The sequence below is a fragment of the Anomaloglossus baeobatrachus genome, chromosome 3, assembly GCF_048569485.1.
Source record: "Anomaloglossus baeobatrachus isolate aAnoBae1 chromosome 3, aAnoBae1.hap1, whole genome shotgun sequence".
Lineage (NCBI taxonomy): Eukaryota > Metazoa > Chordata > Amphibia > Anura > Aromobatidae > Anomaloglossus > Anomaloglossus baeobatrachus.
The window spans coordinates 333,063,655-333,090,748 of record NC_134355.1 but is presented as its reverse complement, the minus strand read 5'-3'; the positions used below and the strand labels follow the sequence as shown (position 1 = coordinate 333,090,748).

Here is a 27,094-nt window from a genome sequence, read left to right as displayed (position 1 = left end):
AAATCCCTTTTACCTTGTACAAATCTCCCACTTTACCAGCAAAAAAGTAACCCCAGACCATAACATTACTCCACCATGCTTGACAGATGGTGTCAGGCACTCTTTCAGCATCTTTTCAGTTGTTCTGCGTCTCACAAATGTTCTTCTGTGTGATACAAAACACTTTTTTCCAATCTTCCTCTGTCCAATGTCTGTGTTCTTTTGCCCATATTAATCTTTTCCTTTTATTAGCCAGTCTCAGATATAGCTTTTTCTTTGCCACTCTGCCCTGAAGGCCAGCATCCTGGAGTCGCCTCTTCACTGTAGACATTGACACTGGTGTTTTACGGGTACTATTTAATGAAGCTGCCAGTTGAGGACCTACTCTGGTTAGAGCCGGTTTGTGCTCTCCTCTGAAGGGAGTAGTACACACCGTTGTAGGAAATCTTCAGTTTCTTGGCAATTTCTCACATGGAATATCCTTCATTTCTAAGAGCAAGAATAGACTGTTGAGTTTCACATGGAAATTCTTTTTTTCTGGCCAATTTGAGAGTTTAATGGAACCAACAAATGTAATGCTCCAGATTCTCAACTAGCTCAAAGGAAGGTCAGTTTTATAGCTTCTCTAATCAGCAAAACTTTTTTCAGCTGTGCTAAAATACTTGCACAAGAGTTTTCAAGGGATTTCTAAACATCCATTAGCCATCTAACACAGTTAACAAACACAATGTACCATTAGAACACTGGAGTAGTGGTTGTTTGAAATGGGCCTCTATAAACCAATGTAGATATTGCATTAAAAACCAGATGTTTGAAGTTTGAAGCTAGAATAGTCATTTACCACATTAACAATGTATAGAGTGTATTTATGTTTAATTTAATGGTAGCTTCTTGGAAAAAAAAGTGCTTTTCATTCAAAAATAAGAAAATATGTAAGTGACCCTAAACTTTTGAACTGTAGTGTAAAGCACCCAAACTCCGAACACTGATTTGTAAAATCAGTGTTTGCTACGAACACAAACTTTAAAGTTAGTGTTTACTCATCTCCATTCCGGTGTCATTCTACCAAGAGCTGATTGAATAATAGGCAGATCTGCCATTTGGATTCCGGGGAACAGGGTGAGCCTCATACTAGTTTCATGTAAGTAGCCAAAACTAGAAATATTTTAAATTATGCTTTTAACAACCTTGATAAAAGAACAAAATATTGTCTAGTGACTGCTCTTTTGCTAGAATAGCCAATGAACCACACATTGGCAAATGACAAGTTTTTTACTTTTATACCAACCTGTTTTGGCCACAACGTTGTAACACATGAGAGATTAAACAAAAACAAAACAAAAGGAGCACAGCGAGCCAAGAAATTAAAGGAGGTGATAATATTCAGATCTTCAAACAGAGCGGATAATAAAAGCCTTCTTTCATCTGCCAAAGAGGAATATCTTACCTGTTCTAAATCTTCAAAGGGACGTCTATAATAGCTGCCTTTTCATACACATGAATCTGCAGGTACTCTGTCTCTTTTTTACTTCTCCTTTGCTCCACCCCTATAGTCTGTCAATTATTGACAAGAAAAGCTAAGCTTGATCCCCTGCACATTGCTTTCTTCTATAAAGTTTCAATGTTTTGTAAGCTTTAGATGCCTAAGTGTCTGTGGTTTCCCTTATGTCAGACCTCAGACAGGTGTCTTCACAGGTACTTGCTCATTACCCCTCCTCTATGCATGCTGCCATACAAAGTGACACTTAAGGAATGTAAACAAAAGGTGAAAAGAGTTTTGGAGACTTTGATTTAACATTAAAAAGCAGAAGTCCAGCAAATCCGATAAAATATTCAATCATTTTTAATAATCTAGTATTAAAAAGTGGCAATAAAAGGATAAGAGATGCTGATACACCACAAAAGTCCCTTAAAGGGAATCTGTCACTAGGTTAATGCCACCTAATCTGAGAGCAACATAATGTAGGGGCAGAGATCCTGATTCCAGCAGTGTCACTTGCATAGTGTAGTTTTGATAAAATCACAGTTTAATCAGCAGGAGATTATCATTAGAGGACTACTTAGCCTGCTGCCAGGTAGTCCAGCATATTTATGAGCTCTGTATAACTGCTAGATCTGCAACATTGATTTAATCAAAATGACAGCAAACAGCCCAGTAACTGACACATCACTGGAATCAGGGTCTCTGATCTCCACATAACACAGGTAAGTATTTATTAATGATGGTTGAATTTAATTCAATTATTTACTAAAAGTAGTAACAAAGACCGTTTTTACAGCATGTACATTGATATTAGACTTTTTATTGAAAAACAATAAATAAATGTCAATCACGTCAATCAATATTTTTTTTTAGCTTTACTTAGGGGCCAAATTCTGATATCCCCTATTGCTTAATATATCACAAATTCTGCCTTTCTTAAAAAAAAACTGTTCCTCTTCTGTACAGTTCTATTTTGCACAGATCATTTCTCCTACTGGGATTTTAGTTTTATGTTGAATAACAAGAATCAGCCATAAGTATAGTAATGCCTGAAATCTCTTTACAATATGTGCATGTAGTAATAGTTGTTTTTTTCAGACCAATCAAACTGCAATTCAAGTTGCATAATTCCAGCCCCAGAATTGCAGGTTGATTGGACTAAAATAAACCTATTACTACATGCACATATCGTAAGGAGACTTCAGTCAATACTATACTTATGTACATGCAATAAAACCGGTCTTTGTTACTACTTATAGTAAAGAATTTAATCAAAACCATCATTACTAAATACTCGGCCGAAAGTGTTGACACCCTTGAAATTGTTCCAGAAAATGAAAACTTTCTCTTAGAAAATTATTGCAATTACACATATTTTGTTATACACAACTGTACAAATCTTTATTTCTTTTGTGGTTATTGGAGCAACATAAAAAAGAAAAAGAGAAAAAAAAGGCAAATTGGATATAATAAGGCAAATAATTTCACACAAACCCCAGAAATGAGCTGAGCAAAATTGTTGGCACCTTACCAAAATTGTGGGTAAACAACTTTATTTCAAGCATGTGATGATTGTTCAAATTTACTGTGGCAAGTAAGTGTGGGCAATATGAAAATCACACCTGAAACCAGATAAAAAGGGGAGAAATTGACTCAATCTCTGCATTGTGTATGTGTGTACCACACTAAGCATGGGAGAGAGAAAAAGTATAAAAACTGTCTAAGGACTTGAGAACCAAAATTGTTGAAAAATATCAACACTCTCAAGGTTACAAGTCCATCTGCAGAGATCTTGATGTTCAATGATGCACAACATCATCAAGAAGGTTACAACCCATGCAGCTGTAGCTATTCTCCCTGGACGTGGATGGCAGTAAAAAATTGATGAAAGGTTGCAACGCAGGATAGTTCGGATGGTGGATAAGCAGCTGCAATCAAGTTCCAAAGAAATTCAAGCTGTCCTGCAGGCTCAGGGTGCATGAGTATCAGCGGGAACGAATCGTATACATTTGAATGAAATGAAACATTAAGGGAAGAGATCCAAGAAGACCCCACTGCTGACAGAGAGACATAAAAACGCTAGACTGTAGTTTACCCAAATATAAGTGAGTAAACCAAAATCCTTCCAGGAAAGCGTCTTATGGAGAGATGAGACGACGGTAGTAGAATGATGTGCTTTACCAAAAACGGAATGAGGCTTACAAAGAAAAGAACAGTACCTACAGTCTAATATGGTGGAAGTTCTAAGAGGTTTTGAGTTGGTTTGCTGCCTCTGGCAGTGGGTAGTTTGACTGTGTGGAAGGCGTCATGGAATCTGAAGATTACTAAAGGATTTTGTGTCGCAATGTAGTGCTCAGTGTCAGAAATCCTGGTTAGCGTCTTAAGCCGTGGGTCAATGACAAGGATAATGACCCCAAACATACTTCAAGAAGCACCGATAAATGGATGGAAACAAAGTGCTGGAGAGTTCTGAAGTGGCTTACAATGAGTCCAAATCTAAATCCCATTCAACATCTGTGGAGAGGTATTAAAATTGATGATGGGAGAAGGCGCCCTCCAAATATAAAAGACACCTGGAGCAGTTTGTAAAAGAAGAGTGGTCCAAAATTCCAGCTGAGAGGTGTAAGAAGCTTGTTGATGGTTATAGGAAGCGATCGATTGCAGATCCAAAGTGTGTGCAACCAAATATTAAAGTTAAGAGTGCCATCAATTTTGTCTGACCCATTTTTGGGGTTTTGTGTGAAATTATGTCCAATTTGCCTCGTGATTTATTTCACGTTACCTAATGCTTAGTAACCCAGCATGCTGTTTACTATCACATTGCAGTTTCTGTATTTTATCATGCATTATTTTGTGCCGTTTTAATTGAATTTATAATTAAAATTCATTTTAGGCCCAATACTTTTTTCTATTTATGTTAGGTTAAGAGATTATGGCCTTATTTAACTTTTCTTGTATGTATTCAGTTATATTTAATATGTCACTTTTGTGGCATATGAGCATTTTGACATCCTATCCTTTTATTGTTACTTTTTAATACTGAATTAATAAAAATTGTTGAATATTTCATCGGATGTGCTGGACGTCTGCTTTTTTGGACTTGGATGGATTTTGGACCTGTGCACACCTTCTAAACAGTTGAGCTGGAGTACTCTTTGACACTAAGAATTGTGCAGAACATATACTGTACTTGGTAATGTATTCATATTAAACACATACAAGAAGTATTTCAGGAAAAGAATACAGGGGCTGGTGTCACTAAGCAATGAAGCTTCTGCATTCCATTAATTGCCACTGTCACTACTCAGTCTCTTTCTAAGCTTCCAGAGGGCTGTAGAGGAGACAAAGAGGGGCTGGTAGTGGTCTGTTGTAGTTGCCTATTGCTGGTGACGCTGACAATATAGAAGGGCCGAGGAGGAGCGAGACATGGCATGGTACTCCCTTAAGAACTTGCCCTACCCTCATTTGTGTGCCACTTAGTAAAAGTAAGAGGACCTATCAGAAGGGATCCAAACTTATTTTCTTTACTTCATATACAATTTGTGAAGGACAAAATATGGAATGACAAGTAATCAAAGCAATAGAGACAGAGGGAATGTATTTATATCAGCGACTTTCTTTTATATATTGTTACGAAAAAACTCCCTGCTGGGAAGATAGAAGTGTGCTTACATCAGGCAGATTTGTTTGTTTTTTTACCTCCATACTGGTTCCCTTTAATATGTCTCGTATTATCGTCTTCTATACAGTAACTAATACTTTATATTTACAGCCATCTCATTCTTGGTTGTATTTTCATGCTTTACGTGATAACTGTTAATGCGGCCTAAACAGCTAAGGCTAAACTTTTGATGACATGAAAGCTTAGAAGCTGAACGCAAACACCTCTCAATGTAAAACAGTAACAGGCCATGTACCTTCAGGGGTGATTGCTTCAGGACACACTTCCCTTATTAGATCTCCAAGTGTATGAGGCTTCCCGTCACTGGCAATTGGTCGAAATAGCTTTTGCACAAAAGGACGGTCAATGGTTGCCTGTAAGTATAGTTGGAGAAAAACAAAATTATTCCTCTAAACACAAACTACATTTATTAAAATAGAAAAGTCGAACAGACAGCCACACTAACCAATTACATTTCTGCATTATTTTTCCAAAGACCCTCTGAAATAGGTTTGATCTATTGAAACACTATGGGACGCTCGTCTACTTTTTCCTGCACTTGTTTCAACAAATGTCCCTATGTGTATAACAACTAGTACAGACAAAGTGGAGCAGCTTCCGATAGCAGAAAACTCCACTATACTGGAAGCATTTAACCACTGTTCTATTTCTTGTCTGTATAAGTCTTCAACCTGTTGGGATTCAGAAGGATTAACCCTATTAAGTAGGAAAAATAGAATACGAGTCATACCACAAAACAAGAGGTATTCATAAACAGTGAGCTGGACATTTCATTCTGTGAATCCCCCTGACTGTGTGTGTCCTGTTGGGACCCGGTCGCTCTCAGCCCTTAGCCACATTGAGGCCTATTTTAGACCCATGGTAAGGTTTTAATATTAGAGAGTGTAGGTACTATCCCAACTGGGTACACCTTGGCGTTGGTGGGATAGCTTTATGCTTTTTTTGATCAAAAACAGTGTTTACTAAGTACCCTATATTTATATGCACTGTGCTTTTATTTAGTTACAGCAGGGTATGTTTTCACAATTTTTTCCTTGGTTTCTCTTTGTCTCATGGCCAGTGTGAACATGGTCTCACAAGTACCATGTATACCATCTCATACTCCGGCTCACTTTTTTTGTTTTTTTGTTTTTGTTGTTTTGTTTTTAATGGTGTTTTATATGCCTGTCATGTTCAACAGTCCACTCGAGTAAGATGTGCCACCTTCATTAGAGGCACAAGTCTTAATTAACCTGGCACATCTTTCAGTCTGCTTAGTAAAAAAGGTATTGTAGTAATGGCCTTTATTAAAGACTCCATATCAGAGCGATTACCTGGCCTCATCACAAGAGGTGCTTTTGACATCATGGGCACGTGCAGATTGGCACCATTTTACCAGTGCTGCATGACATGGGTGACCCGAACTGACTGCCAGATGCACTCCAAGGTGCATGCATAGACTTGTTTAAAAGGAGTGAAACAGGTCCACATTAACTCCCTGAGGAAGTTTGAAGGAAACTCAATTCATAGTGCCTAAACCATCAGCAGCACGAATCGGAACCTTGCTGCATGATTGAAGCAAATTAGGTCTTCCTCTGAAACGCTCTGGTTTGTGGAACCGGCTGAGCTCTACGATGAGAGCCCTGACTAGTCTGGTGTCGCCCCTAATCAGTTTTTCTATTTTCCTTTCCAGGAGAGTGAAAGGTCTCTCCCTATGCATACACAAGAGAGAGAGACCTGCCAATCAACTAGAAATGTTCTGGCAGAAGCCGATCAGAAGCGGTGTCAGACTAATCAGGTCTCTCCTTATAGTCCCCAGACGGCTCTTCAAACTAAAGGGTGCTTTACACGCTGCGACATTGCTAATGATATATCGTCGAGGTCACGGTGTTTGTGACGCACATCCGGCGTCGTTAGCGACATCGCAGCTAGGAGCGACGATCAACGATCGCAAAAACGTCAAAAGTCGTTGATCGCTGACACGTCGCTCCTTTTCATAATATCGTTGGTGGTGCATGCCGCTGGTTGTTCATCGTTCCTGTGGCACCACACATCGCTATGTGTGACACAGCAGGAACAACGAACATCTCCTTACCTGCGTCCACTGGCAATGAGGAAGGAAAGAGGTGGGCAGCATGTTCCGGCCGCTTATCTCCGCCCCTCCTCTGCTATTGGGCGGCCGTTTAGTGACGCCGCTGTGACGCCACACGAACCTCCCCCTTAAAGGAGAGATTGATCGGTGTCTCCAGCGACGTCACTAAGCAGGTTAGCGCGTGTGACGCTGCCGTAGCGATATTGTTCGCTACGGCAGCGATCACCCCCACGATGAAACAGCGACGTGGGCAGGTTCTATCGCGCACAAGATCGCTAGCTATCGCTAGCGATGTCGCAGCGTGCAAAGCACCCTTAAGTTGTTGTATATTAAGTAGTAGTTTGGGCAGACACAATCAAGTGACCAGTTCCCTTTAAAACAAAATACGCATTACATCGTGGTAATTGTGCAGTCATGGGCAACATCCTCTATATCAAAAAATAGGTAAGGCTAGTGAAAAAAAATTTGTGAAAAATTGTGATATTTTTGTATATGTGTTGTGCAAAAATGTGCAGCTTTTATAAGATATGTTTCTGCTATGAACTGAATAATAAAATCCAACATAATATTGTACTGTATTATTGACTTAAAGGAATGAAACAAGAAGAAGGGCACCGCTACTTTACCTTGTGGGATGCATACCCACCTGGGTAGACTAATGAAATATAGTAAAAAGCAACCAGACAAATATGTCCGGCTGTCAGTTACTTATTCATTGCATTTTCTTGATTGTACAAGTAATGGACCCAGCTTATTGCTCTTTGGGCTCTGACAACACATTGCCTTCTGACATATATATTCTAAGTATTTGTCTAGCAGATCTTTTCTTTCACTTTCTTTCATGCCATTCAAGAATACATACCACATACACATACCTTAACTCTCGGTCCTAAGGGCTGTGTAATTTTGAATACATTTTAATGGGATCTATTACTAGGTTTTTACTATGTAATCTGAGCAACATGTTGTAGCGGCAGAGAATGTTACTAACTGGTCTGCATGCGCTCATTTTGATAAAATCACTGTTATCTGCTGATCTACCAGTTCTCTAATTGTTGAGCTCTGTATAACCCTGTCCACACTACTCCACTAATTGTCAGCTTTCTTTATACTCTGTGCATAGGCAGAAAGCTGCTAATCAGTGGTGAGGGCAAGGTTACACAAAGCAGGAAGACTTCATGGCACTAAACACTTTGCCCTGTAGTGATAATGTCCTGTTCATGAAACACTTGTTTTATTGAAACACCACACAGCCTAGTACCAGTAAGTGGAATCAAGATCTCTGTGCCATCATCATGGTGTCCTGCACAGCAAACATTTACTGGAAAATTCCCATTAAAGGGAGTCTGTCAGAAAGGTTTTACTATGTAACCCTAAGACAGGATGCTGCAAGGATTAAAACATAGAATTGAGGGATGCCTGTTTTGTCAAGGTTCGATCTGGTGTTTATTTGCTATGTTTGTTTAAACAGCAGGACTTCTCATAGCTCGGATTACAAAAGTCCTGTGCATGTTAGTCCGGCACACCCACTCCTGTGATTGACACCTCATGGTCAATGTACAATCTCCATTGAGAGACTGGTGTGGGTGCCACAGCTCTCAAAGCCCTGCTACATGGCTAAATCTAAAAATTCTGATTGTATCAGAATGGCTGCACCCAGTGATCTAAGTGATACATTATTGAATTCAGGATCTTTTTGCCTGCAACATGCTGCTTTCAGATTAGGTAGCAAAAACCTGCTGATTGATTCCTTTTACGTTATATTGAACATCTGCATGCACAACCTGAATACATTTAAAGCACATCAATCAGCAGGATTTTCCTATATATCCTAAAGCCAGTGCTATGCTGGCACTATCAGGCTGATTCTAAACATATCTTTAGTTGTCAGCTAGGATGTATAGGTTTTGAAACACAAGCAAGAAAAGTGTGTGAAAAGAGCAGCTTTTTGAATGGCAGCAGCTGCCGATCAGCTGATAGCTGAGGTGGGGTTTGGTAGGGATTCCTGTCCCCCTGCCTGTCCGTCCTCCCCCTATCTGTTATTTATGCCAATTCTTTTATAGAGTCGTTTTACGAAGTGTCTAGAAGGACCTGTGCTGATGTCATACCCATGTGACTAGTAGGGGCAGAGCATCAGCCAACATAGCTGATACAAGGAAGCAACATTATTTTCCTATTAGCTGAAACCACGCCCTTCTGGTCACATGGGTATGACATCAGCACAGGTTGTTCTAGACACTTCGTAAAATGATTCTATAAAAGAATTGGCATAAATAACAGATAGGGGGGAGGACGGACAGGCAGGGGGGGGGGCGGGAATCACTATCAAAACCCACCCCAGCTATAAGCTGATCGGCAGCTGTTGCCATTCAAAAAGCTGCTCATTTTACAAACTTTATTTGCCTGTGTTTCAAAACCTATACATCCAGGTTGACCACTAAGGCCTAAGACACATGGCATGAAAATCGGAGCGAGTGGAATGCGATAAAACATCGCATTCCACTCGGACCAATATTAGCCTCTGTGCCAGCACCCATGAGCGATTATTTTCTTGGCCGCAATCGGACCAAAAAAACAATCGCCGCATGCTGCGATTGTAATGCAGGCTTTCTATCGCACCCATTCAAGTCTATGGGGCGAGAGAAAAATCGCACTGCACTGACAGTACACCGGTGTACCGTGAGTGCAGGGCGAGAATGGCAATAGCCGACTATGGAGGAGACAGTAAGATAAATCCCTCCCTCTCCTCCACAGCGCCGGCCCGCCCCTCATCACAGCCGGCCGCCCTCTGCAGCTGAGGTCTGATTGCATGATCGGACCTCAGTCGCAGTGACACTCGCATGACACTCGGCTCCTGCTGTGCTGACAGCGCGAGCCGGGTGTCATGCGAGGATCGCATTAGTCCCCGTGTGTCCCCGGCCTAAAGGTATGTATAGACTCAGCATCATAGTGGCAGTATAGCACTGGCTGTAGGCTATATAGGAAAATTCTGGTGATTGGTGCGCTTCAAAAGTCAAGCGGAAACTAATTTCTGAACAAATCCCATTACTTCCAATAGAATCCATACTACCCACCAAATCAACAGACATAGGATCATCAAATATTATGTGAAATGTAAAAGAAAATAGAAAAGAAACCAACAGTTACTTTTACACAGAAGTAGTTGCCTATAAAACGTTCCTAATTGCCTAGTGTTAAAATAGCCAATGATGAAACAAACAATAAAACACTTTTGTGGCACAAAAAATTGCATGTCTGCAGCACATCCCAATAATCATTGCTGTTATTATATATATATTTTGTTTAAACATGTAAATAAGCGTCACCTTCCTACATCATCAGTTGGTGCAAATTACCGTATTTTTCAGAACATAAAACGCACTTTTTTCCCCCCAAATGTTGGGGGAAAGTGGGGGGTGCGTCTTATGGTCTGAATATAGGGCTGCGGGGAATGAGGGTACTGCAGTGGAGCGGGTCATCGGGGGCACGAGCAGGCTATAGCAGCCTGCCGTGACCACGTGGACCCGTTCATTTAATATGCATGCCCATCCTCCCGCCCATCATCTCTCAGCGCTGAAGCCGGCACTGACAGGTGGGCGGGGTGATGGGCGAGGGATAAACAGCCGGCCCGCATGATCACCCCTGGCAACTGCAGCCTGGAGTGATCAAGTGCGGCTGTATTCACTGCCCCCCGAACATCATCATCAGTGCAGGGGGCAGTGAATCAGTACACATTACTCACCATTCCCCTGCAGCATCATGATCTCCTCCTGTCTTTGCCGGTCAGCTGACTTGCGTGGAGACTAGCGGCGCGCACAGCGATGACGTCATCGCTGTGCGCACGTGTCCACACGCAGCCGCCGGTACAGACAGGAGGAGATTGCGATGTTGCAGGGGAACGGGGACGGCTCCACTCAGCGGCGCTGCTGCTGACACAGACGGTAAGAGGAGCGGTGCTGCAGGGAGTGAGGTAAGGTGAGTATGAACGTTTATTTTTTTTTATGTGCCACAGGATGCGGCCATACACCAGGATGATGGGGGTATATGAGCAGGATAGGGGTTTATTATGAGCAGCATGGGGAGTATATGAGCAGCATGGGGAGTATATGAGCAGCATGGGGAGTATATAAGCAGGCTGGGGAGTATATGAGCAGCATGGGGAGTATATGAGCAGGATGGGGAGTATATGAGTAGCATGGGGAGTATATGAGCAGCATGGGGAGTATATGAGCAGCATGGGGAGTATATGAGCAGGCTGTGGAGTATATGAGCAGGCTGTGGAGTAAATGAGCAAGCTGGGGAGTATATGAGCAGGCTGGGGAGTATATGAGCAGGATAGGGGTATATTATGAGCAGCATGGGGAGTATATGATATGAGCAGGCTGGGGAGTATATGAGCAGGCTGGGGAGTATATGAGCAAGCTGGGGAGTATATGAGCAGGCTGGGGAGTATATGAGCAGGCTGGGGAGTATATGAGCAGGCTGGGGAGTATATGAGCAGGTTGGGGAGTATATGAGCAGGACATTACCCCATAACAGTGTCAGCAGCAGATACTCGCCCCATAAGTGTGTCATGACCACATTTTTTGCTTAAAATTCTATTTTCCTAATTTCCTTCTCTAAAACCAGGGTGCGTCTTATGGTCTGGTGCGTCTTATAGTCCGAAAAATACGTAGGTTTGTATAAAAGGACACTAAATATATATATTGCCTGAAGGAAGACAGCCTAAAGTAGAATGCATAAGATGCCAATGTATGTAAAGCGCCGTGGAATTAATAGCGCCATACAAATGAATAAGATTATTATTATTATTATACTGTATACCACTATAACCAGAGTCCTCAGATTAAAAACAAACTAACGACATATTTTGGTTATATTTTTTCACTTTTTTGACAATTTGCTGGCTGTAGCTTGTGTAAATGAAGCATGTATCTCTCTTTGATGCCCAATTAATAAGGAGACAGTTCCATTACATCCCACCATTTGCCATCTTTTTGGTTTACCTTCCCAACATGTTCTTTTCTTATTTTCCTTGTAATATTTTCATCAATAAAATTGCCATGCCAAATAGGTAAAATGGGATCAGAAATTGGCAAAACATATTAAACAAAGCAGAGATGGAAAGGCAATAATTGACATTTGCTTGCTCCACCTTGATAATAATATAATTGCTAAATTGCTTCCTTGTACGTCTGATATGGAGACGAAAAACGAAAGGAGTACAATGAAGATCTCAACAGGTTTCATAAAAACTTCAGACAAATGAAGACCTTGCCTATGATTGCTTCCCGCAGCACGCAAGTCATGTCTAGTCTGTAAACGGTAATGTAAAGGAGTAGTCTAATACATTGAGAATGGCAGCTGACAATGACACAAATCAACGGTGAAAGCACACGGCTGGGAATATGAGCCAAACATCCCAGCTATGGTGTACAGGGGAAGACTGCTAGAATACACATTGTATACAGATGTTATGATCATCAGAGAAAACACACCCCGAGATTTTACTGTCCATGTGTTGACGAATGAAACTATTACACTTAATCATATGCTAAATTCATATTTACTGACATGACCAACTGGAATTTCAAGTCAGAAATATTTCAAGCATTTTATCTTCAAATACCAGGTCATTCTGGCATTTGTAACAAGTTTTGTAGTCAAAATAAAGAACATTCATGACTTTAGTGTAAGCTCTCTCCTGTTTTTGGTACTTTTTTATGGACAGAACATTACATTATTAAGGTATTAGGAGATTTGAGGCCAAGTTCAAACTGTCATATAAAAAATAGATTAAATTATTAATGGCAATTGAGCTGACTTCTGTACAGCATTTTTTTTCTTTACACACCCAGTAGTACATGCTGTAATTTTTATTAACATGGACAGTCTGTTCGTACGAAAAGTTGCTAGTATGTACAGGTACAGAGGTGATTATTGGGTCCAAGTGCCGTCCATACAGCAGATGGATAGAACACTTACTTAATATATGCTCATTGAGAGAATGTTAGATTATATATATATATATATATATATAAAATTATATAATAGCGTTCAGAACTCTAACTAGAATAGGTTATCTCCAGGTGTTCTAAAGCCGGCCATAAGCATTAGATGGCGGTAGGCCGACTCTTGCTTCGGTTGAGAGCCATCCCAGCCAAGTCACCCATATGCACAAGTGCTCATTTTGCCGAGCGCTTCTTTGCTCCATATGAGAAAGCCGACGACTGAGACGTTGGATGTTGGCTCATCTCTAGGAGAAAAATGTAATGTAATGAGTCCGAAAATCTACATGCGCAATTGACAAGTCTCCCGACCATCATTTGGCTGGCGCCCACCATACACATTAAACCATGGGCCGAACCCATCAATATCAGTAGGTTCAGTTAACATTAGTCTAATGTGTATGGAGGGCCATAAGACTGTTGTAAGAAAAATAAAGGCAGGTGGGGTGGTTGGTGATTGTTTGTATCCCTTCACGCGCTGCAACCCTTGAAATTAGTATCCCCACCATAGAAAAAATATGGCATATCTATAGGATTTGTCAAATTCCTGAAAGGTGTAGATTCCATCTCTATAACTTCAGAGAATTGGAATCCCTTTTGTCTATATCACCCCACTGCTGTTCAGGTCAAGTTAAAAAAAAAAATCAGCCAACATGGTGGCCATTACGGCACTTCGTTTTTTTTGTGGGAAGTGCTCGGATAGGGTCCAAACCCATATACAGAAAAACAAAGGAATCTGGCACTCAAGGTAAAAATAAGGATTTATTCAATATGGTGTGGCGCCTGTATACCAGTGTGATGTTTTGGTCATGGACCTTTCTGAAATGTACACATGGGAAGGATGCCAGATAGGGTAATGGATCACAGCGCTGTATGGAATCGCGACCTACGCCGCTGTGGTATGGTGCGCACAGGGCCATACTGTTCTTTGCAATCTCTCTCTGTTCTGATGTCTATAAACAGTCCTAGCCTAAAGGTTAGTAACCCACTGGATAGGAAGTATGAAATGGGAACCCCTTTGTTTGCCATAAATCACCACTGATGAAGTCATTAAAGGGTTGTCCGACAATAAAATGTACATTTTTTTTTAGCCAGTGTGAGGGGCAGGACAGTAAAGCAGAACTGAGCTTTGTCCTATTGCAATCATGTCTGCGGCTCTCATCTCACAATGTTGTCAGTTTTCATGCATCCCCCACCCCATCAATGACTGGTGAGATGGAAGATGAAAGGGGATTCTAACCACACTCATATCTCTTGCTCTACTCCTGCCAGTTTGTAATAACACACTGCTCTGTAAGGTAAGCGAAAGCAGACGGTCATTACATGTCTTACACAAGGGAAAGCCTGCTCTAAGCTTTTCTGGGGTGTATTCTTTTTTACCCTCTATGTCCTGCTTACATATGACTGGTCAATACCATACAGACTAAGAAGCAATCTCTGGAAACACTCCGTTGGGCTCATCATAAATTATGACTTGAACATTAGAAGCAGATATCTTCACATAGTAAAAATAAAAAAGATGCTCTATTCAGCTACGCCACCACTATTCCATAACCTGGCTGATTTAAAATGCTAACACTGGTGAAAATTCTTCTTTAACCCATTCACCCCTGGGCGATTTTCTGTTTTTCATTCTGCCCCATATTGTACTGGAAAACAGGAAAAAATTCCAAGTGCGGTGAAATTTCAAAAAAGTGCAATTGCACAATTGTTTTGTTTTTTTTTTTCATTTACCATGATCACTATATGGTAAAACTGACCTAGTGTTATGATTCCCCAAGTCAGTATGAATTCGTAAATACCAAACATGTATAATTTTACTTTTATCTAAGTGGTGAAATAAAATTCAGAAGAAAAAAAAAAAAATAGAGATTTTCCGTGACCCATAGCGTTCTCATTTTTCAGGTTCTGGGGCCAAGTGACTGCTTATTTTTTGCGTTGTGAGCTGATGTTTTTAATTACAGTGGTACCTCGGTTTTCGTTGGTTTCGGTTTTTGTTGATTTTTTTCCACTGAAAATAGGACTCTGTTTTCGTTGGTTGCCTTGGGTTTCGTAGTTTTTTGTCGGCATGTCGGATCGGGTGATCCACTGTTTTCATTGGTTCTGGATTTCACTGATTGTATTCGGACGGATAATCAACTAAAGTATCACCGAGGTATCACTGCATACCATTTTTGGATAGATGCAACTTTTTCATTGCCTGTTATTTGCACGTTAAGGCAATACTGCGGTGACCCAAAAAACACAATTCTGGCATTTTGATTTTTTGATTTTTTCCATGCTACACATTTTATCAATCCGATTAATTTAATTTATAAAAAAAGAGATCGGGCATTTCTGAACTTAGCGATACTAAATGCGTATTTTTTTATTATTATTTTATTCTCGATGGGGCAAAAGGGGGGTAATTTCAACTTTTAAAAATGTTTTGCATTTTTTTTTAAAAAAACTTGTTTGTTTGTTTTTTTTAAATGTTTTGAGTGTAAATCAATTTTTATTCCATTAGAAAAACAAATTACAGGGTATGTATAACAACATCTACAAACTGAGGACAGTAAAAAATGTTTTCTTAATGATTTTATTAATCACCCTAGGGGGACTTTATGCATTTACTGTCCAGTCACTTCTGCTGATTAGAAATATGCTTCAGCTTCACTCTGATCAGCAGACTGCTTTTCTACTGTGAGTGGCAGCACTCTGCCGGAATTCACAGAAAGTGAGTATTAACAGCAACAGGGGTCATCGTCTGACCCCATGTTGTCATGGCAACCCATTGGTGCCCTGTAACGGCGTCATAGGGCCGGCGGGAAAAAGCGTTGACGGAGCTCGTTATATTGTGCTGTCAGAGTTTGACAAAGTGATCTTAGGGGTTACAGGCACGTGTGGATTTGAGATCCACCTGTGCCAATAAGCTGAACATTTGCTGATCAGATCAGCAGACATGTGCAAGGAATAAAGTACAACCAAGGACGTATATATACGCCATTTGTCGCAAAGGGGTTAAAAACATCTGGATAAGCAAAGTTGAAGAAAAAAAAAGAAAACTTAGATTCATGAAATGCAACTTCTACGAAAAGTAAAAATTTGGGAGCACATCCTCCTGCCCGGAGTAAGGCTTCGGTTTTTTAACTTGATGCATTTTTAGACAAAAGCATAAATTTGTAAAAGATCTGTGTCTTTTGAAGCTAATAATTCACACACAAAAAAATGGTGCAAGACAAAAACAAATAACGGTTAATATTAAGCTATATTTTGAAGACTATGGCACAAATAGCGAATAAAACAAGGCAAGAAAAAAAAAAAAAAAAAAGTAACGTCAATAAATTACAAATGATGAATTGGGGACCATAGTCCCCGGCCGGGTTTTCCATGTATGTTTAAAACATACTTTAAAGAAAAAACAACTGAGAGGAAAAACTTATATGACCAGTATACAGGTAACAAGAGGTCTTTGCTTTAACTACGGTAGACCTGGCATTGCTACATGCCTAGATGAAATGAAACCACATAAGGCCAGGAATATCAGGGAGATTTCCACAAGTGCTACAAAGTATACTATAAACAATAACCACCTGTTAGAAAGGAAAGAACAATTTTGGAGAGGTTTACCATCCTCTCGCCCTGTAATTACCCTGTTTACCAGGTCATTGAAAAGGAGTGAAGACTTAAATCAGTAATCCTAGAAGGACTTGCAATCTACAATGCGTATACGACATAGTAAAACAAAAACATGGTCTGTTTGAAAGCGATACCATATTATACGAGCAAAAAAAAAAGAGCAGATTCCAACAATAAAATTCTGTTAAGATCTTCAGGTGTTCTGCACTGTCTGCTAAAGAAGGATAAACTACAAAAAAGGCCGGGGATGGAAATAGCTGAATTTGTTACTTCTTAAAACCTTGTAGTAGTTTTTATTGCTCCATTACCAGGGTACATAGCGCTTGTATTATGGGTGCATGACTTTGGGCGCACTACTGACAGCCATGGAACAAGTAAGGAAGGGTCTTTGTATAGATATAGGTAAGAATGTGATGTTATAGTACTAAGTAACCTGATCATTAAAATAATACTCAATTTCAATTGAATAAGAACTGGAGGACAAGGAGTACAGTGCAAATATATTTAATATAGAGCAACTGGCACATGGGAATCAGCGGCAAATCAGGCCGGTATTGTATAAAAGGTACAAATACACATATAAATTAGTATAAAGCATGGACTTTCGTTCCCATGATGGTCATCTTGTGTACTAATCAATTTCAATTGAGTTGCATTAACCATATTCCATAACACTTTATTCTTTGCGTGGGATCAAAAAAGTAAAATGGTAAAATAACAAAACCTGGGAATAACAAAACAGTTAACAGGTGTTACTTTAGTGGACGTTGGAAATTTGTACAAAACTGCATTAACCCGTGACCCTGGCAGTATTTGAACCATCATGATACATAGAGAGTTCCGAGTGATGAGACAAAAGGTAGCTAGCTAAAGGCAGTACGGAGTGGAGAGATTTTACATCAGGTCAAGTTGAGAAGAGGTCTTCAGCTATATTTTTGGGATAAAAAGCCTCCGTGAAGAAATGTGTTTCCAAGGAGAGCTTAAATCCAGGAATGTTATGAACAAGTCTAATGGTCTGGGGGAGTAAATTTCTCAGAATGGGCGCTGCATGGAAGAAGCTCTGCATGCAGGAATGGGAGGTTGTAGTCACAGAGGAGAAGGATAGTAGATCACGAGCATTAGCAATACAGCTGAGCATAAAGATCTGCTCCGGGGCTCTAGTAGGGTATGTGCATAAGGCTCCCAATTGTGTAGGAGGAGTTGCCAAGGCCTTCATAGGTGAAGCTGCTTCTCTACAGTCTATTCCTTGAAGCAGCTTTGCTGGCAGTTTTGTCGTAGATTTGCTGGCAGTTTTGTCGTAGATTTTTGTGGCAGCTTCTCGGCCAGAGTTTTTTCCTTGTACTTTCAATGACCATGAAGAGTGAAGCAGCCCAAAGAATGAACACGTTACTTTTAACGGATTCCGTTTCTGAACCATGAAGCAGTTAAAAGAGGCAATAAAAGAAAGAACATGCACACGGCAATATCGTTTTTACATTGCTGTGCATTTCAGTCAATTTTTCTAGACGTTTTGCAGCGTAAATAAAAAAAGTATATGCATTTTTATGGGGTTTTCGCAGCAGAAATACAGTAAAAATGCATGTAATCTGCAAATGGCAACATTTTAATAAAGCTAAGTAAAAGGAAGTTTCCTAAGCAAAGCAGTTTTATTTAAACATGACATACAGTATACCACAAACGTGAATACACCCCTCACATTTTTGTAAATATTTTATTATACCTTTTGATGGGACAACACTGAATATATGACACCGATACAATGTACAGTGATCAGTGTACAGCTTGTATAACAGTGTGAATATGGTGTGCTCTCTAAATAACTCACTACACAGCCACTACACACCTAAACCTCTAGCAATAAAACTGAGGACACCCCTAAGTGAAAATGGCCAAATTATGTCCAATTAGCCATTTACCCTCCTTCTTATGTGACTCATTAGTGTTACAAGATCTCAGGTGTGAATAGGGATGTTATTGCTCACACACTCTCTCATAATGGCACCTCATGGCAAATAACTCTCTTTGGATCTGAAAAAAAGAATTGTTGCATAAAGATGGCCTAGGCCTATAAGAAGATTGCCAACACCCTGAAACTGAGTTGCAGCAGGGTGTCCAAGACCATACAGCAGTTTAACAAGACAGGTTCCACTCAGAACAGGCCACACCATGGTTGAAGAAAGAAGTTGAGTGCACATGCTCAGTGTCATACCCAGAGGTCGTCTTTTCAAAATAGGCATATGAGTGCTGCCAGCATTGCTGCAGGGGATACAGGGGTGAGGGGGTCAGGCTGTCCGTACACAGATCATATGCTGCACACTGCATCAAATTGGTCTGCATGGCTGTCATCAAAGAAGGAAGTCTCTTCTAAAAATGATGCACAAGAAAGCCTGCAAACAATTTGCTGAAAACAAGCAGACTAAGGACATGGATTACTCGGAGGCCCGGCACTCGGGTACTTTTGAACCTGCAGTAATGTACTGTATAGGGAAAGATTTTTAGTATTTGTTTTCCATACATGAAACTGATAGTTGAAACACTCATGAAACTTGGATGAAAATAAGACTGATAACACTTAAAGGGCACTTTGCACACAACGACATCGCAAGCCGATGCTTGCGATGCCGAGCACGATAGTCCCCGCCCCCGTCGCAGCAGCGATATCTTGTGATAGCAGCCGTAGCGAACATTATCGCTACGGCAGCTTCACATGGACTCACCTGCCTTGCGACGTCGATCTGGCCGGCGACCCGCCTCCTTATTAAGGGGGCGGGTCGTGTGGCGTCATAGCGACGTCACACGGCAGGCGGCCAATAGAAGCGGAGGGGCGGAGATGAGCGGGACGTAAACATCCCGCCCACCTTCTTCCTTCCGCATAGCCGGCGTGAGCTGCAGGACGCAGGTAGGAGATGTTCCTCGCTCCTGCGGCTTCACACACAGCGATGTGTGCTGCCGCAGGAACGAGGAACAACATCGTACCTGTCGCTGTCGCGTAATTATGGAATTCCCAGACACTACACCGATGATACGATTACGACGATTTTGCGCTCGTTAATCGTATCATCTAGGATTTACACACTACGCAAAATCGTCGTAATCGTATCATCGGTGTAGTGTCTGGGAATTCCATAATCGCCGGATGTGCGTCACTTTAGACATGACCCCTCCGACATCGCACCTGCGATGTCGTAGTGTGCAAAGTGCCCCTTAGACCACTTATTTTATTTTTATGCATACCTGAAAAATCATGGATGTCTGAATGAGGCCTTATTCTGAATGGTATGTTCAGGCACAGTAAAAATGGTTTTGATAAGGCTGGGGCCACACAGGGATTACTGCGATCCCCATGACACTCGGCTTAACGCTGGAAGTACAGCAGAGCCGAGTGTCCCTGCAACTGAGGTCCGATTGTGCGAGCGGACCTCAGCTGCGGGGGAACGGGCCGGCACTGAGGAGGGGAGGGAGGGATTTATCTCCCTCTCTCCTCCATAGCCGGCTATTGCCATTCTTGCACTGCAATGCGATTTTTCTCTCGCCCCATACACTTGAATGGGTGCGAGAGAAACAATGATCGCACTACAATCGCAGCATGCTGCGATTGTTTTCTCGATCCGATTAGGGCTGAGAAAATAATCGCTCATGGGTGCTGACACACAGGCTAATATTGCTCCGAGTGGAATGCGATTTTTTTTCGCACTCCACTTGCACCGATTTTCATGCCGTGTGTCTTAGGCCCAATAGTTAGGAAGACTACTTGTGTAATTATTGGTGAGAAGAGAGGAAAAAAAAAAGTTTCCAAGGCATTAGCTATAACAAGAACACTGTGAAGATGGTCATCAAGAAAAGGCTTAAATGACATTGCATGGAACTGGATGTCTCTCAAAAATTGTTAGACAAGAAGATGGTTTGTCCAAGAGGCTGTCAAGAGCCCTACAGCAACATTAAAGGTGCTGCAGGAATTTCTGTACTGTGTAATTTGTGTACTACATTTGATAACAATCTCTCGTATTCTTCATATGTGTTGCCTATGGGGTGGTTTAGGGTGGAAAGACCAAAGCCTTTTCTTATAAATTAAAACACTCAAGCCCAGCTTTGTTTCGCGAAAACCTACATCAACTCTGCCAAAAGCATGTGGGAGATAGTGTTATTGCTATGGTCTCATTAAACAACAGTTTTGGGTTATAATTCCAAATGGTATGATTGTCAGAATAAGGAAACGAAAGGGGGATTTGTCCAGAATATGCACAATAGAAAAATCTCTCTTCTTTTTAAAAAAGGTTTTCTTTATTAAAGCATATTAAAAATTAAAAAATATATATATTTGTATTTTTTTTTTATTGTGCATAACCCCCCTTTCTTATCCTTGCCTTGATTTCACCTGGGAAACTGGACCATGGACTGGTTCGTGCATTGCTGAATATACAGTTAGGGCGGCTTTGCACACTACGACATCGCAGGTGCGATGTCGGTGGGGTCAAATTGAAAGTGACGCACATCCGGCATCGCATGCGACATCGTACTGTGTAAAGCCTAGATGATACGATTAACGAGCGCAAAATCGTCGTAATCGTATCATCGGTGCAGCATCGGCGTAATCCATAATTAAGCAGATGCGACAGTGTTGTTCCTCGCTCCTGCGGCCGCGCACATAGCTGTGTATGAAGCCGCAGGAGTGAGGAACATCTCCTACCGGCGTCACTGCGGCTTCCGTAGGATATGTGGAAGGAAGGAGATGGGCGGGATGTTTACATCCTGCTCATCTCCGCCCCTCCGCCGCTATTGGCCGCCTGCCGTGTGACGTCGCTATGACGCCGCACGACCCGCCCCCTTAGGAAGGAGGCGGGTCGCCGGCCAGAGCGACGGTCGCAGGGCAGGTGAGTGCGTGTGAAGCTGGCGTAGCGATAATGTTCGCTACGCCAGCTATCACACGATATCGTACCTGCGACGGGGGCGGGAACAATCGCGTGCGACATCGCAGCATCGGCTTGCGATGTCGCAACGTGCAAAGCTCGCCTAACTCTTGGATATATCTGCCTGGTTGGGGTGACCTGATCAACAAATCCTATTTTTTCTCAGAATGTAAACACTGCGCTTCACCAAAAGCAGCGCCATTCTGACAGTGAAGCATGGTGGAGACAGCATTATGCTTTCGGGATGTTTTTCATCAGCTGAAACTGGGGCTTTAGTACAGGTGGAGGGAATTATGAAAAAATCCAAATATTAGTCAATTATGTGTAAAAACCTATAGGCCTCTACTAAAAACTTAAAGAGGAATTTCATCTTTCAGCATCACAATTACACTAAGCATACCTCCCAATAATGGCTTTGCCAGAACAAAATCAAAGTTTGGTAATGGCCCACCTGAGACCCACATGGGAATCGAACAGAAAATCTGTGGTTTGACTTAAGTGGGCACTGTACACAGGAAGTGTCCTCACAATTTGGCAAATTTGAAGCTACTGCAAGGAAGAGTGGGCAAATATTTCCCATTCAAGATGTGCCATGCTGATGGTCTTTACCCAAAAAGACTGAATGCAATCATAAATTCAAATGGTACTTCAGCAAAGTATTAACTTAAAGGTGTTTTCCACTACTAGGACAACCTCTTCTCATTCCCAAAGTTTGCCTCCATGAAAATAAAAAAGCTTATACTCCCCTCACGATTCCAGGGGTTCATGAGGTTGTTATGTCCCACGTACCCCACACAGCCGGGTTTTCCTTCTCTCTCCGCTTTCAGACCAGACATATAAGTAATTAATAGGAAGTGAGTGAGTGGCCTGCCACAGCTCTTACTTCCTGTTGATTACTTACACATCCAAAAAAGGGGAGAGAGAAGCCAGCGGTGATTGGGTGCGAGGCTCGCGTGATTTAACATCCTTACACAAGCCCAGGTAATAGGAGTGCTGACACCGCCGGAATTGCACCGGCTTTTTATTTTAATGGGGCAAACATTGGAAATAAGGAGGGGTTGACCTGGTAGCAGACAACCAATTTAAGGGTTTGTACATTTATGCAATCACATTATTTTAGTTCTTTATTTTTCTTTTTCCACCCAAAAAGATTTGTTTAACTTTCAAATGATTTGTACAGATTATAGGTTGCATTAAAAGTGGAAAAAGTTCAGAAATGATTCTCATTGGCATGTTTGTTTTTTGGACATGACAAAAATCATTTTAACAGGGGTGTGTAGTCTTTTAATATCCACTGTATATGGCATAAAATCCAAATTACCTTTTTCAGCAACATGTAAACGGGGGTTTGCAAAAAAATGAAAGAAAATAATCTAATAATACTTCAAACAGCCATCACAACTCAGAATGTAATCTGTGCTTCTTCTGCAAAACCATTATTGTTAATGTTGCCAGTGCCAAAGTGGTTTAGGTAAGCAAATGTAAAAAACCTCATTGTAGTGAATTTAGCAGGCCTTAACTTACATTAGCATTATTTACACATTCCATTGGTCAGCTCATTTTTCACAGAAATGGTTAAGTTCATTAATATAGTTAAGCCCGATAACTAGTAAGTTACCTTTTGTAATCTTCTTAAATCCACTAAACAAACACACTACTGCAAAGAAAAAGTTAGCAGGGAGTGTCATGGATCTGAGCTGACATTAGAGACACAATCCAGATATACCTCTGCCACAACAAAATAACTAGTGTATTCATTAAGAGTATGTCTTATTATGCAGCACCGCCATCCAAAAATTGGTGGAATTAATGCGGCAATATTAAAAATTCTAAACGCTTTGCTAATGAAAATCAGAACAGCCTACGATTGTCACTGCTACCATGAAAGATATTGTAAAAATACAAGAGACAATGAGCATGACTTACACTAAAAAGAATATACTGTACATATGAACAATACGTGTAATGCAATATTCCAGTGGGGGAAAGAATATGAATGTCTTAAATATGGTACTCATCTAATCAAGTGATTTTGTAATGTTTGGGCTATGAGCAATATTGAAGAGCTTCTGTTAGAGACCATCGCTAAATTAATTCTACTAATCGGGCATACATTTTGGTTTTACAGAAACAGAAACAAGACACCCCGATGCTATGAGAAGGAAAGAAACTTTCACAATGTTCTGCAACAATCATGATTGGATCCAAAGAGTTAAGGCCACGTCTCACTAAGCAACATCGCTAGCAACATCGCTGCTAAGGAACAACTTTTGTTATGTAGCAGCGATGTTGGTAGCGATGTTGCTGTGTGTGACATCTAGCAACAACCTGACCCCTGCTGTGAGGTCGTTGGTTGTTGCTGAATATCCTGGGCCATTTTTTAGTTGTTGCTCTCCCGCTGTGAAGCACACATCGCTGTGTGTGACAGCGACAGAGCAACAACTAAATGTGCAGGCAGCAGGAGTCGGCTTCTGCGGACGCTGGTAACCAAGGTAAACAGCAGGTAACCAAGAAGCCCTTACCTTGGTTACCTGATGTTTTGCTTCGTTACCAGCGTCCGCCGCTCTCAGCTGTCGGTGTCGGCTCCCTGCTCTCTGCACACGTAGCCACAATACACATCGGGTAATTAACCCGATGTGTACTGTGGCTAGGAGTGCAGGGAACAGGGAGCCGGCACTGGCAGTGTGAGAGCGGCGGACGCTGGTAACGAAGGTAAATATCGGGTAACCAAGGTAAGGTTTTCTTGGTTACCCGATGTTTACCATGGTTACCAGCGCCTGCAGAAGCCGGCTCCTGCTGCCTGCACACGTAGCAGAGTACACATCGGGTAATTAACCCGATGTGTACTGTGGCTAGGTGTGCAGGGAGCCAGCGCTAAGCGGTGTGCGCTGGTAACCAAGGTAAATATTGGGTTGGTTACCCGATATTTACCTTAGTTACCAAGCGCAGCATCGCTTCCACGCGGCGCTGGGGGCTGGTCACTGGTTGCTGGTGAGATCTGCCTGTGTGACAGCTCACCAGCAACCCGTGTAGCGACGCTCCAGCGATCCCTGCCAGGTCAGGTTGCTGGTGGGATCACTGGAGCGTCGCTTAGTGTGACATCTCACCAGCGACCTCCTAGCAACTTACCAGCGATCCCTCTCAGGTTGTATCGTTGTTGGGATCGCTGGTAAGTTGTTTAGTGTGACTGGACCTTTACTTACCATACAGTTTTGTATGAAGACTGCAGGAAGAATATACAGCTGAAAAAACGCAATCAAGTAAGTTGGATATATGGCTGTACCTCCTACCTCAGTAAAAAATGGTCTTTATTAATCACGGTGTTCACGCTCAAATTCTGGTGTAAAACACCTTCAAATGTCACAAAAAGGTTGCGTCTTTTGGAATTTTCACTCCCGTTTCGGCCAAGTGTGCCAAAATACGTGGAGCTTGGAAAGAATTGGGGTATACATGACCACCTGATAAATTCAACAAAAATTGCAGTGTACCTTACGTCACAAATGTCATTCCTCGACTCAAGTAATTTATAAGATTTCTTTTCTAATATCTTTTATAATCTGTCTGGGGAGGTGCCTCTAACTAAATTTGGCACATCTTATTCTTGAACACCCATCTTTTAAGACTGACATATGGAACACCAGTCAATGAATTGGGGTCAATGTTTTTAACCTGTCACTAATGTAACTGTGTAGTATAATAAATTGAACACAGAAAGGAGAGGAAAAGATGGGAATTCCAGTACTGGGTTTAATAAAACATTTATAGGTGAAACTGATTCTTTCCCAACTGTAGTCCTCACTCCCCCTGGACAGTTGATGTTTTCAGGATTTCCTTATTATGGCACAGGAGATGGAATTATAATGGCATCAGAAATTGTCACAGGATCTCTCACGTATGTAATATGGAAAACCTGAAAAGACGATCTGTTGGTGGGGCATGAAGACTGAATTTAGAAACACTGGGGAAAGGGAAGCTATAGCATTGTTTAAAGGGAACCTATCATCAGAAAAAAAAGGTGCCAATTTGCAATTACATACCACTTCAAATATATTTATATTCTTTGGATATCTGGTTGCTTTCAGTCGTGGGTCAATGCTGCGAGGGGGTGAGCAGACAGTGGTCATGCAATATTAGGCTACATGCGCACGCTGCATCTTTTTGTGTTCAAAAACTGCAGCCAAAACTGCACCTTGTCAGAGAGAGCCTGGAAATGTTTTTATAGGTGCGTTTTTGCTGCGTTTTCGGTGCGTTTTTCACATGCATTTTTGCTGCGTTTTTGTGACAAATGTTGACAAAAACGCAGGAAGAATGAACATGCTGCATTTTTTTTGTAACAAGCTTTTGACAAATAAAACGCTGACAAACTTCAATGTGCGCATGACAAATCTGACTTCTCATCATAGACTTTGCTGGGAAGTCAAATGTCAGAAAGTTCTGACAACAAAACTGCAGCCAAAACGCACCAAAAAACGCAGCGTGCGCATGTAGCCTTACCTTGTGGATACCTTTGTGTTTGTCTCCTCTTAGGACCCTCTAGGGCCTGGTGGGGACAGTCTGCGTTGAGCTGGGGCACCGCTTGCACCGGTCTAGGGTTCCAACCTCCGCTGTCAGGCAGGTGTGAGAATCAGGGATTATTATGGCCAGTTGTCTATTATAATTAATGTGTTGTTTACCTCACTGGGGGCTGGTATTCACGCAATTGTGTATTTTTTGGGTTTGTGTTTAAATTTATTGGTTCTTATAAGACTTTGCATATTTTAATAAATATAAATAAAAGCGCTTTTAAGGAGTATTCTCTGTGAATATACAGCCATTACCTGCAGAGTATGGGGCTCCATATACCCTCTTCTGACATGCACTGTACATACACGGTGAATATCATGAAGGGGGTAAAAGACAAGCATCTGCTCTAACCATCATTGGACAACTCTGTGTAGTGCTCATGTATCGGTTATATAAAAACATGGAACTGTGAAATAATGGTCACTATAAAAAGGCATTTTAGCAGTCATTAAAGAGCACCCATTCACTGGATTTTCTACTTTGAGTACAATCTCCAAACTGGTGTTGCTCCACTGATTATGGAACAGTCTATCTTCTTTCTTTGTGCCCCTCTATTCCAACATTATATCCCTCAGTAATATTAGTGCTACTTTTCAACCAACTGGGCATATACGGTACTACCAAAAACAACTGCATTTACTGAAAAGTTATGTGGTATATGCACAGTTGGGTGAAGGGAAAATGTGAATGTTTATTACCAGGGAGCATAACTTTGGAACGGAGGGGCACAGAAGAAAAGCTGTTCAAGAACCTGTGGAGAAGAACCAATTGGAAATAAATCAA

At 41.3% G+C, this 27,094-nt stretch overlaps 1 protein-coding gene across 2 annotated transcripts in view; it reads right to left on the bottom strand.

Moving 5' to 3' along the window:
• The window catches only part of ATG5 (autophagy related 5), a 256,782-nt gene that overhangs the window by 49,913 nt on the left and 179,775 nt on the right, over window positions 1–27,094 (bottom strand). For both annotated transcript variants that reach the window (XM_075340076.1, XM_075340077.1), the window contains exon 7: window positions 5,380–5,497. In XM_075340076.1, coding sequence (XP_075196191.1) covers window positions 5,380–5,497 — 118 coding nt within the window. The remainder of the gene's footprint in view (window positions 1–5,379; window positions 5,498–27,094) is intronic.